Source organism: Plasmopara halstedii (assembly GCF_900000015.1).
Source record: "Plasmopara halstedii genome assembly, contig: Scaffold_555, whole genome shotgun sequence".
NCBI classification, from domain to species: Eukaryota; Oomycota; class Peronosporomycetes; order Peronosporales; family Peronosporaceae; genus Plasmopara; species Plasmopara halstedii.
In genome coordinates, this window is record NW_020187475.1 from 1,946,966 (window position 1) to 1,960,175 (window position 13,210).

Sequence of the window (13,210 nt, forward strand, 5' to 3'; positions counted from 1 at the left end):
GACGACTTCGCCTTCCTCCGCCAACGTTTCCTCGCCTGCGCTTCGTGACAGATAGTCAGTGGAAGCTCTGGCATGTAGCATGAGACATCCAGACAAAATTGCTTTGATAAAGCATTACGCCCCACAGAAGGTATGACTGCGGTGAAACAAGGTATAAAGACTTCGTGGTAGTGGCCGCTTGGAGGGGAAGCAGACAATTGAAGCTCAAGAGAGGTTAAAGCGTCGTTTGGATGCAAGGGTTCTCGGTATGGTGAATTCATCCTGGGCATGAAAATCGATCCTGAAAGGACAGCGGCACCCTAATGACCAAACAGACACGCTATTTTGACGACGTGGCTAAGCGATTTGCAAAGAAAAGCACTAGGGATGCTGACAATTTGTGTGCGTTCGAGCTTACATTGTCGATGTCACAATCAACAAGGGAGCATTTGAAGATGCGTTCGAGTCCATACCGCTCTTAAATTGACTTTCTGCTTCATACTACAACGACCATTTGCCCGGACATCGAATTCGAACTCACGCAGCTGTCTCGAATCTTCCAGATTTCCAGTGCTCAACACGCCGCTATTCGTGTACTACGCTACTTGAAGTCGATTCGTCATCACGAGATTATCCACATCCTTCGAACTTGGAATATGGTAGTCGATTTGTTTTTCGAATGCGGACTGAGGCAGCAACACTGATGTCAGATGCTCTGTAATTTTTGTTTTGATCAAAATAGGTAATGCCCCGGTTATGTATTAGACCATCTAGAAGTCGCAAAGCGTTCTCACGCATCCAAGACATGAGTAGCAAAACGAATCTAGGTCTAGTGCTAAGTTTTGACGCCCCGGGTAGTTTGGCCCAGCTCCTCGGCGTCAAACACGAGCCACGTCTTCATTATATCGCTCTCAAACCTAAACTCACAATCACTCTTCAGACGCACCGCCCGCGTTTAAAGCAGCAGCGGTTGGGGAAGCTCGTGCTATTCAAGAGGGATGCACTAATGGTACTTGAAGCTGGCAAAAGTGACGATGAGTCTCAGACTCAGTTCGCACAAAAGTTGATGAAGCATGCTGCTTCTTCTGTTGTGAGGCTTAACGAGTCAGCTTCAGCGATACAAATATCCGCTCAGAGCGTCGTCTAATACTTGAATTTACACAGTACTAAGAACGAGGTGACAACCAATCACCTCAAGATCCTGTTATTTACAGCCCAGCTCACCTTCATGGGGCAGCGGTAACAGCTACCAACCAACGGTCCATTTCAGCACAAGGTCATCTGCCTTTCACAACCAGGAAGCGTGCCGCAACAGCGACCCTGTCTATTTAAAGGCCGAGGGTACGCCAGGTATCACGCATCCATGGCACTAGTGCAATCTTGACAAAGTGGAACCTCAAAAAGCCACGAATTCTTAGATTGAAGATAAGCCTTCAGCTTGACCAAATACCGGTAACAGGCCTGGTATATCCGCCGGCCCACCAACGTTCCACGTGATCTGGGCAGTTCCTTGGTCATCAAGCAACGCAGCGAAAGTTGAGCCCCCCCGCAAATGATTCTTGTGAACTCTCTCGTTTGTGGTAGCACGTGAAAAATTTTCGGGAGTAAGACGTGCGTCCGCGGCTGGGATGGACCAGATATCGGATTCGCTGTCTGGGTTTTGCCATCGCGCTACTAGGCTTGAGGCTCACCCAGCGGTTTTAAATTCCTTGCTGCTTTGGAGCTAAGGGAACCTCGGCTACAGTGGAAGATAGAGACATTGTTTTGCCCGCAAGAAATTTTTAAAGTCCGGCTGGTTCGCAAGAGCAACATCGGTTTACGGCTGCAGTAAGCTCGATTAGAACGTTGGAGATGTTTGCATTCTTGTCAAGACAATAAGAGTATACATCAATTTTTCTAGCTACGACCGTGAACGGTTGGCACAGTAGCAACGTATTATCTGCAGAATTTGCGTGTGTAAAAAATGTATTCAGTAAAAGCTTTTTGTCCGCAACATATTTGTGTGTGTGTTAGTCTAACTCTCACATTGGCGTGTTGTTATTGTTCTTATCGGACCCTGCGCATGACGCTCAATCGCATCGAGATAAAATCATCTATGTCGCTATCTGGCGGTGGCAATCGTCACAAGGGTTTGTAAGTCGTTTATGCAGAATGAAGTAAAGCCTATAGGTACATATATTTTGACATGCGATTTCGATGAACGGGTGCAACTCGAACCAGCACCGCTATCTTTCCGCGCTAGTGTTTCTGGAATTTCTACCTCAGTGTGATTCACGCGTCGCTGTTGCCATATACCTACGAATGGTCAGCGGTTTACACATTCCATCTAGGGTCAAGAACCTATACAACGTTTGCCAAAACTTAGCTGTACAGCGGAGATCTGTATCCAGTACAATGGTTACCGGTAAGGCACGTTGACATAACCTTTTCTTTGATGAACAGCTTGGATGTACCCTCATATTGCCGAATGCAGCGAGATGAGTCGTCTTGCTAGAACGATCCACAAAGTTTACAATTATGGTATTATAAGACGCGTCATTCAGACTTCCATATGCTGTCAAAACCGACGGGCTAGCTAAACAAACCGCCACAAGCGACGAGAGTATAGTCCGTTGACACTAATACATAGTGCTCACTGAACGATATTTCTTCTCTCCCAAATACTATCGAAGGTGGTATCGTGTGCCTCGTACAGTATTTTGTACCTGAGGTTCTCGTCATGAAGCACCACTATACGCTGAGTCAATGCTGTAACAAGCCTCGTGGTTAGATATCGTGGGGCAGGCGTGCAACTGCGCGCTTCGACAAGCCGTGTATCCGTGTATAATACTAAGACTCCTTGGTGAAAGAGCTATCAGCAAAGCAACACATGTTGCGTCACACCGGTACGCTATAGTTATCGCCTGGTCAATCGGCGACGTCACGATTGTGAGATGTGACGGAGCGACACGGCATTTGCCATCAAGTACAGTCGACATAACTTTTACATTACATCATAGGTATATTCAGCAGTTAATATTGCTCATAAAACACAATTTCAAAGATGTGGTGATGACGTCGCTGTGCGTAACAACGCAAGGTCCACATAGATGACAAACGGCTGAAAGGAAAACAGATGCAGCCTACCCTTGACAAAGGCATACTTCATTGCAAGTAGCTCCTTTTCACATACATGGTAGCTCGTCTCACGAGCGTACATTGGTCTTTCCCGTCTCAAAACAGATAAACTTGGAAGAGAGCGGTACACAAACATCTTTTGCCGTATCATTCCGGGCCCCTGATTGACTGTCCCTTCAATCTTTCGACCCCTCCTTGAAGCACCTAACAATATCATTGCTGTTCTAGGTCTTGAACGTAAGCCACAGCTTCGTGTTCACGCTAAAGCGCATCTGTTGTCCGGCAGTCGAGTTTTAATGACTCACTAAAATCCTGATTTCTCGACTTTCGGTCGGCAATTTCGGCGTTCCAATCACTCTATAATCTGGATGAGATCAAAGCTTGAACCATACCTAGAACGAGAGAGCGTTTCACGCTGTCAAATACCTTATACTTGAGCTCCAAGATAACTTTCGGTAAACTTAGCTGCGGCTTTGCCGCAAGTGTATTTGACAGCCTTGGCGCATCACCAACCACTCCTAGAGCATAAAGCTCGGAGTACTCACCGCTGTCAGGAAAAAAACACTCGCTCTCATGAGCAACTAGTAATACTCATCGACCAAGTCGAGTGCACTGTACTTCGTACAACCTACACACAAGGATTTTCGGCGCCGTGACGCATGTCCCCGTCACTAAGCGAAAAATGACGATGTCACCCAGTTGCGCCTTCAGCGTCTCAGCATACAGCTGACATTCTTCCATCGTGAAGCGCCAAGCTTGACTGCCCGACACCTCGAAGTCGATCGGAATCTTTCACGGCTTCTCAAAGCCAATCACGGCCGCTTCCACGACCAGCAAGTCCGGCTTACATACTCGTTCCGTCTTCAAAAGTGCGAAGCTTTTCAAAGCTTGGCCCTGCTGCCCTCTACCTCATTGAGGTTCAACAGAACTTAATTCTTCCCCGGTAGGGCGCCCTGCGCCAACTGGGTTTTTGCCAACTCAAGAAGCGGGAAGTCGACTCGATGAACCCTGAAGTGCCTTGCGCATGAGACAATTAATCCGAAGGTGACGGTTGTCTTCACATGTTAAATGCCCAGCAGCTGGGATATCTGCCTCCTCTTCCTCAGCTTAGCTGAAATCCAGCGGCTCAGGCCCGCTCGACGAGCTGCTAGAGTGTGCAATCCAACCAAGTCGTGCCATATCAAAGCTGAATATACCATTCAATGCCACATTCACCGCTTCTTCAAAAGAAGTCGGGTGCACACGTAAGGCTTCCATTCTGGCCAAGCCAGAGTGGATGCCTTTCATATATACGGCCACTGTGACCGCCTCAGGAAAAGGATCGGCTGCCGGCAATGAGAGTACGCAACTCGTGGACAAAGTCCACCAATTCTTTCTTGCTCTGTCGGGCGGCAAGGAAACGCGATCGCAAGCGATTGGCCTGGTTAGGCGGCGAGAACACTCGTGAAAGCTGATCCTCCAGCCCGGTCCAGGAGGAAAATCCGCATTGGCTGAAATGCCGCACGTCAGTGCCCATTCTCGCTCTCGACCAGCGAGCTTGGAGATAGCTAGCGCCACGCGTAGTTGCTTGGTCTAAAGCATGGCGGATGCCATGGCCATCTCGACCTCTCTCACCCAGAACAGTAGATTCTCTCCATCCTTGCCCTCGAAGATCTTAACGTTAACCATGAGCGGCTTGAGTCGGAGGAGTCATCCGTTGTCGACGGTGGCTTCATTGACGTAGCCGATGCCGACATTTTCTGCTGTAGGTGATCTAGCAGAGCCTTTTCATTGCTTGAAAACGCCTCTAGAAACGTGCTGCTTCGGGTTCTCGAGGAGCGAGGTAATTCACGCCCTCAGGGTCAAGCAGAGACATCGGCTTTTTGAGCCCGTCATACATGCACTCGGGCAAATAAGAGAACTGCTCCATATTCACAGAGGGTCAGTCGTCACGACCCAGGTGTAGATTGACTCCAAGTGGTACCAATTGCAGCGGGGTTGCCGTAACTCTTTCGCTTAGAGGAAGCTTGGTCAAGGTCTGTGGCCTTATTCCTATACTTAGAACCAGTACGTGTGTAGCAAAATCCACTTACTCCAAGAGTAATTACAACTTTAATTCAAGTCTAACTAACTCATCCGTTTAAAATGTAAACTGTATTTCTCGGTTTTATTTGCGGCAAAGCCGCCTATATCTAAATCTATAGGCCTCTCCATCTATATTGTAAAACCTAATCAAGTGTATTAATGCTGGCTGTTTTAGCCACGTATTGACTCCTTGTTTAAGTGTGTTTGGTCTCATCATCTTGTGTGACTCACACCATTCATACTAAAGCACATGAAACCCTGTTACAGTGTTGAGCTAAGGCGTTCGTGGCAGTGGTCTAGTCCCAGCTATTGAACGGTCAGCCGTGAATTATTCAACTTTTAAAGTCACTAGTCGTATCGCCGTAACCTTGTGTTGTCATCACTTGTCCATTGAATGCATTTGATGGCGCTATCGCAATCGATCATTGTCTTACCTTTTCTGATAATGTCGAGCATATCTTTGGCATTTTGCAAGGCAATTCCGTATATAAGTCTTTTGTTTCCTGGTCATGGTTAGTACGCATATCGTCGATTCAGCCTCGAGCTTTCCTAAATCGAGATACTACCTTGTGTACGGGACTTCATGTTTCGATAATGACCCCAATTTAGTAGCCATGAACATTGTGACCAATCATAAATCAATCTTTCGCCAGATTCTTACAGTAACAACTCAAGTTACAATGGACACCGTCACCGAGATGGTACCGTGTCCATGTCGTGTCCTCAGATCCAAAGCAAGGAAACCTCTAATGCATCATATTATATTGTTGTTTTGTGCTGACCACAGAGTCCAATTTTGAAAGAGAAACTCAATGATGTTCTAAGCAGGTGCGGCACGACAACCTTATCCTTCACTAAATATCGTCTATCTAAGTACATTCAATAGATATGACGCGCTAGAGGCCATTCTGGTGTGTACTTCTGAAGGCGTACCTTTGCTTACAGGTGCGTCCTACATAATCAATTGTTTGCCTTGCTTTATATGCAATTTCATATGTTGTGCGCTGTAGTTTCTGCCGAAGAGGAGTCGGAGTTGTCGTACGAGTGCACTGAGACCGTCCTCTCCACAGTTTTTGCAGGAGCAGCTGAGCAAGTGAGATACTAAATTTGTGAAAAAACGGACTTTGGCTGACAGATCGTGTAGGTTGGGAAGCTCAAGCTTGGTGCTGTGCAGACTGTTACCGCCTTCTTTGACGACGTGGTGCTCATTCACATCAACCACGCTCCACTTGTGATCACTCTAGTCGCATCGAACTCGCCGCAAATTGGAGCACTACAAGCTTTGGCAAACGAACTGCGACCGGCGCTCACTCCGCTTAAAAAATGCGTTGAGAGTGCAGACGTGCATTAGTACATATCTCTTTTATGAAGACTGTTAAATTTCGCATTGGTACTATCTATTTCTTAGTTAATGTGTGTTATTTCATGAAGTAATGTTACATTTCGTCGACCGTGCCTTCACTTGTGAATTGATTCGGACTGGCGTCTCGTCATTGATACGTATCACCGTGAGTCACGAGCATCGTTTGAGGATGTTCTGGAAGATGAGTGACGGTAATGTCAAGAGGGGTGACCATATCATCCGATTGCGTTTCTGTGCTATCATCAACTGGAATAAACGGTTCATTCTCATGAAGAGAGTTCGGAGTGTTTAATTCAGTGCCACTGTGCTCAATTACGAACGAATTCGGACGACTTGGTGTTCTCAGTCTGGGTTTCATGTCCTCACGAGTACCTTCTTGATTATCCTGCATCAATGGTACCTTTTCAACAAACTCTTCGAGTTCAAGACTGTCGGCAGAAAGCTTTTTAGTAGAAAGGATATCCAGTTTGATGCACTGCCATTCCACACGTACACAATTCCAAACAATACGACGTGCGACTTCAGCAATTTGGGAAATGAGTTTAAAATGAACACCACGATGCATCCAATCCCACCACTTGGTCACCCACATGATACGGAGTACAAAATCCAGTACGATAATGACATAATAAATTTTTCGTGGCCGATAAGTTAAGTGGTGACGCAAGAAGGCAATTCTTCTAGGCAATCGAGGCTGACCAAGACCCCAATCCATGACGACATCCCACAGAAATGAGTAAAGCGAGTTAAATACTGCACAAAATAAGAAAAAGCTGCTCCGCTCCGGTCGCGCAAGCCCTCGTAGCATGGGATACGCTCCGGCTGAAATGACCAGCAGACTCGAGCAGTATTTCATGGTATTTAAAAGGTGAAGAAATCGATCATTTACACTTTGCGTCCGTTGGAATGAAATTAAACACTGTGTCGCTCGAATGCTATTTCCCAAACTCCAGATATCAGACAATTCATTCAGTAAAGGACAAAATGGTCACTTACATGTACGGTGTACTTGCTGCAAAGTATGGTAATGGTGACTCTTTGAGTTTGGACATATACGATTCTCGCAAGTCTTCCGGATCGCTGTGGAATGACATTAATAACAACAAAAGCCCCACGGACAAATCCTGAATGAATTTCGATAGTGATGTCATACCGTCAGCTATAAACACTTCAATGAAAGGCGTTGCATGTGGTGGCAATTTAAAAGAAAACTGCTGAAATGGCCAGAAACAACGTGCCAATCTACGCAGTATAAACATCCGAAACTTGAAGTGCAAGATATCAAGCGGACATAAGAGTAATGTGGCTGCAATAGCGACATAACCTAGTAGCAAGATTTCCATGTGTGTTTCATCTACTCCAAAAGTATCACCACGTCTAGATGCTTCTCCATTGAAAAGCAAAAATTGCAATAGAAACATAAAGACAGCCGTCTTGAACACTCCACTAGCTGTCGGCACTTCGTCTGATCGCATGTCCATCACCCGGTCAAATGCTAATTTGTTCTTATTAAATATATGTAAATTTATTGCTATTCCGAGCAAAAATGTGTTGACAGCAAGCGGTCCGCATACAAAGAACCACGTGTTGACATGATATGGCGCTGGTAGTTGCTCCTTCATCTCCAGACTTGACTAACGGTGTATTATTTGGGGTTCCGAAAGACATGGGATTGGTTAGTAAAAATAACATTATCAGCTACGATTGGATAAATTAGAAACTGAATATCTGAGGACGATTGGAATTATTACGTATAATTAATTACTTGCGCACATGAGTAGCATGAGCCTTATGAATAAGCTCAATCATACTCGTATGGATATCTCCCTTGTTATTCGACACAATAACGTTGCGTGTACGAAGAGTATAAGGTGTTCCATCGCTATTGGTTACAGCACCACCAGCCTCTTTAACCAATAAAGCACCAGCCGCGAGATCCCATGAATTTAGATCAAGCTCATAAAATGCCTGCTTACAAGTAAATGAGTGAAGAAATATTCCATTAGAAATATTTACGGTGCAACGTACCGTTTGGCGTCCAGCCGCCGTCCATGCGAGTTCAATAGCTGCAGCACCTTGTAAACGCAAGCCTCGACATTTAGCTGAAAACTCGCGGACACAGTCCAACATGGGCAATCTCACGCTCTCTTTCGTTCCAATACCAAAACCTACTAACGCTTCGGAAAATGACGTCTCGTGACTTACGTGTATTGGCTGCTCATTTAGAAATGCTCCCTTGTCCTTTTGAGCTGTAAAGATCTCATCCCGATATGGATCGTAAATAACACCAACCACGACTTCACCTTGATGTGCACAGGCGATAGATACAACGCTAGCAGGACGATGGTGTACAAAGTTTGTCGTACCATCAATTGGGTCTACAATCCAAAGCCACTCCTTGCTCTCCATGTCACTCAATGCGCGAGCTGAAGCCTCGCTACCGGGAGCAATGTCTTCCTCACCTAGAAATTCATGGCTTGGAAAATTCTCACTAATGATGGCAAACACAAGATCCTGACACTGTTTATCCACGACCGTAACTAGGTCATCTTTGCTAGATTTGGTCTTTTCTATTCGTGATGATACTAAACACGATTTCATGTGAGCACCTGCAGCGCGTGCGGCCTTTGTCGCCACATGTAACATCGTCTCGACGTCGATGGTCTCAATAGACATGATGCTAAAGAAGAAGTCAGCAACAATCAGGATCGCGTTTGTTTGTGAGTGACGCTTGCCTTACTATTGTATACAGCGCACATACAGACAAACGACACAAAAAATTGTAGTCACTTTGTGCTAATGCTAATATTTAAGTATTTGTGACTTTTTTAAATCCAAAACTTTACGGCATAATTCATAGCAAACTTTATCGACATCAACATAATGAGCCTTCGAAGAAAAAGATGATACTTACTCCTTTTTTTTGAATCTGAGGCAAAGATGGAAATCTACAGACTGTTTGTTTGATAAAACCCACAACAAGGCAAGTAGTATCTCGATTTAGGAAAGCTCGAGGTCCTGAATCGACGATATGCGTACTCACCATGACCGGGAAACCGTATGCATCTCACAAAGTCGTCTGTTTACAACACACGATGTAGCCCCTCTCTGACGTAATACAAGACTTGTTGGGCAATATTCGCTGGCAAATGTGGAAGCGAGATTCTCAAAATTTTCACGATACAAAGCACATTGATGAGCACATATCTTTCCGTAAAAATAAGATGGTCATGCCGTTCAATCAGCAGAAGTTGTTATGAGGCAATTACTTTAATTGTACTGAATCCTCAGACTCTTAAACAGATGAAACAATTGCAATACGTAACACATTTCCCTTATTGTATTGGAAGGATTCATAAGAAATGGGATATCGGCTTTGATGAAGATTGCGGGAAAACAATACGTGGTCTTCTGGCTGCACGTTGTAGATAACGTAGATATTTGGTTTTTGTTTGGATGTTTGTCCTCTTGAAATAGCAGAACGAGCGAAGACTCTAATTTCACTCTTCATAAAAGCGCACAAGTCCAACCTTTGCGAGCTTGTCAACGCGGACTCCGAGTACAGAAAAATTTTCTGTGCGAAGTGCCCGGCGATCCCGTTGCACTTGGGAGCTATTGTAGTTGGTCCCACAACCGAGTCGTTAAAAGACTGTGTCTTCTGCGAAAATGGAACATTATATGTTTGAATAGCTGCCCACAGGACACCACAACTGGCTTTACAACCTATTGTCAACCTAAGATCCAATGGAATCTCGGAAGTGGTGGCCAAAGAAGAGCGATAATTGCTCACCTGGAAGCACTCGTCAGCTTTGATAATGCTCTGGTGAAGAACATCCAGGGACATCCCAACCGGGCGCTGGTGAAGGAACAGTGGCTCCCATCACGTGATGGCTAAGGCTCAGCGTCCGGGACTTTGGGAGCGATACGGACAAAATCTCTTCCTGTAGATGAGGGACAATGAGATAGTCATAGCTTTGGTCTTGCTCCAACCAGAGCGACAGTACGTCGATCCTCCTGCCATCTCCAAGCTGAGAGGTTCACACGAATGAATGGACGCTAGCGTGCAATACTTGGAGAAAGTGACGCATCTCTTGACAATAAATTTGATGTGATACATGTGGCAGATGTCAGCGCCGCCCAATCAGGCGTATTTGGTGCGTTCGTAGTTCTTATCTGTTTGTCAAGGGATGTAGGAGCTGTTGAGCTATGCGGTTTAGTCTGGCAACAGCTGCGGCTTGCACCGAGATCTTTTGCGCTCATACTATTTTGATTGAGTAAACGATGGGCATCGCATTTATTCTGTAGCCCGACTTCTGTGCCGCGAGATCAGGACGGTGTTCTAGAAGTGCAAGCTCTACGCACACGCTAGATGCGGAAGTACAGAAAATTCACTCATTGTGTTTTCCGCTCGCTATCGACTGAGAGGTACAGAAAGTCGGGCTTCCACGCAAGAGCGAACGTCGAGCCCATCAAGTGGAAATGTCAAGTCTTTGTAGACACAGAACGGGCTGCTGAGAAATACTGGGTTATAGCATACCTCATGGTCGTTGAGGTCAATGTGATCCAGACCTTCCCACAGCCCATTCTTTTTGGCAAAATATATGATTGCCCGGGCTATGTGTAGCAAAGCGAAGCTCTGAAAGATTTTTCAGCGTCGCGCAATCACTTCGTACGACGCTCAATATAGTAGATAGTAAGCAAAAGCATAAAATACACCAAATGCGGTACGAAATCTGTGTCTATTGCGACGTTGACGCTGAAAAAGTGTCGAAGATTCTGGTGAATATTTAATTAATAGTTGAGGACTTTGACAGCGTGGAAAGCTGTCTAGTCCTAGTCTCAGACTTGAGACATGATCTCATTCTAGGCACGGCGCGGCTGGTGCGATATGAGTCATGGCTTAAAATAGACGTCAAAATTGTCAGGTGCATCTAACCGCTCACTTAATGGAGCTTGGCAACCCACACAAATGCATCTTTTGTGCTGCTCTAGGCAGTCTGGTTTGCGCGACCGACCATAGGGTTTTTTACCAGCAACCTTTATTATCATTGTCTTCCCTATTCTACGAATGCTTCTCTTCTGTATGTCGTGATTCCTACAGTGTATCGTTGCCAAGACGGCAAAGAGCAGCTATTTGCCGTTGTGTCCTGCGCCAGGGTCGGCGGAGAGGTGAAGTAAATGGGCACCGCAATCTTCCGTGGTAGAGCTGGAGGAGTTGAAGGGTAGAAGAATCAGGCTTTGATGATGAGAAGAAAGTTTCATTCTTCCGACGATATGGCATCACCATCATTGTGTGACAGACCCAGGACGGGTGTGTAAACATTTTTTTGCTTGGTAATGGAGTGTCTGGGGTCTTACTAGAGATTTAAATATCCCTCGCTTTCTTGAGCAAAAACACTGATAAAAATGAAGATGTCATCCCTTAAATTTAGTGCAATTGTACTGTATTGTATTTGATAGAATTGAAGGGTCGTTTTTGTGTGACGCAATTTTTTATTTCAGTAGTCACGTCGATGTAGCAGTGCACTCCTCTATTCGAGCATAACATACCTGATGGATCGCACGTGCTCAAATCGTAATATAGCTCCAACAAAGAATTATGAATTCTGCAGGGTCATTAAAAAAATAGATGCCCTACTTTTCGCACTTGTTGTTCTGCGAATGATCTCACTTATAGTTTTGGATGACAAGTTTATCTCCTCTTTTGATACTCGCAATATCATTTTGATGATTGCACCGTCGCTGCAATTTTATTGTGATTGCGAAAAAGTCCTGAAATATGGTATCTATGGAGATGATGGTAAAAAAGGGGTATGATGTACATGCAGGCTGCCAGACGCACGTAAGAAATAACGCAAGTTTATTGAGAAATCAAATGAGCACATAGTATTGGTCTAAATATCATTCAATTAATTTTATATTCTTGGAATGGCAACGAGCTTAGCAGTAATAGTTACCTGTAAGTCCACCCTGGATGGAAATGCACAAACTCAATCCGCACGTTTGCTAGCGTGAACGCTGATAATAAAACCTTCTACTCTGCAAAGCGCACGATTACCTTGGTGTAGTTGGTAGCACTGATAGCCAACTCTACGACTGAGTCCAAAGAGGACTATATCCTATATATATGGAACATGAATCAATTCTTTAAAATAACTAAATCAGCTCAGCAAGTGTGTCTCTTTCATCTATCCCGACGGGGTCAAAAAACAGTTGGCCAAAGAGCCGAATGCGCGAATCGAGCAGACGAAAGCGCTGACCAGTTGTGAGATTGCGCTGGTGAGACACACCTATGAGCACCACCACCGACGAATATAAGATAATCGATGGTACCCACTGCAAGGTCACCGATGCCGATCGGCCTAGCTTTTAGAGACATGATAAAAAATGCTCCCTCTGGATATGTGAAGTTAGGTAGGCCATGAATTTTGCCATGCTAAACGAACGAAACATCAGCGCGTCGCGCTTGCAGGTTTTAAGCAAAGAGGCCGCGGGTAAAGATGGGCACTTACATTCAGTACTTCTATAGAATAGGTATTCTCGATTCGGAGAGACTTGAAGCGATATATGCCGTGGGAGTTTGCACTGACTAACGAGGCGTATCGGTTACGTCGACATTTCTTGTCACTTCGTCAAGTTCCTTATGAACTGGCGACTATGCCCAGGAGTTAAGAACTCTTATCGCCG

At 45.2% G+C, this 13,210-nt stretch overlaps 3 protein-coding genes across 3 annotated transcripts; 1 reads left to right on the top strand and 2 right to left on the bottom strand.

Annotated features, from left to right (window-relative positions):
- Window positions 1-5,840: 5,840 nt before the first annotated feature.
- PHALS_11913 (ragulator complex protein lamtor3-a-like) lies at window positions 5,841-6,511 on the top strand (the record flags this gene model as incomplete). The annotated part of the gene is made up of 5 exons (XM_024727361.1): window positions 5,841-5,861; window positions 5,948-5,988; window positions 6,047-6,105; window positions 6,171-6,253; window positions 6,305-6,511. The coding sequence occupies 5 exons, from the start codon at window positions 5,841-5,843 to the stop codon at window positions 6,509-6,511; spliced, it is 411 nt and encodes a 136-aa protein (XP_024577945.1).
- Window positions 6,512-6,650: 139 nt separating this feature from the next.
- Window positions 6,651-8,145, bottom strand: PHALS_11914 (inositol monophosphatase; the record flags this gene model as incomplete). The annotated part of the gene is made up of 2 exons (XM_024727362.1): window positions 6,651-7,458; window positions 7,520-8,145. The coding sequence occupies 2 exons, from the start codon at window positions 8,143-8,145 to the stop codon at window positions 6,651-6,653; spliced, it is 1,434 nt and encodes a 477-aa protein (XP_024577946.1).
- A 139-nt stretch (window positions 8,146-8,284) lies between these two features.
- On the bottom strand, window positions 8,285-9,199 carry PHALS_11915 (myo-inositol-1(or 4)-monophosphatase; the record flags this gene model as incomplete). Its single annotated transcript, XM_024727363.1, has 2 exons — window positions 8,285-8,491; window positions 8,552-9,199. The coding sequence occupies 2 exons, from the start codon at window positions 9,197-9,199 to the stop codon at window positions 8,285-8,287; spliced, it is 855 nt and encodes a 284-aa protein (XP_024577947.1).
- Between the last annotated feature and the right edge of the window lie 4,011 nt (window positions 9,200-13,210).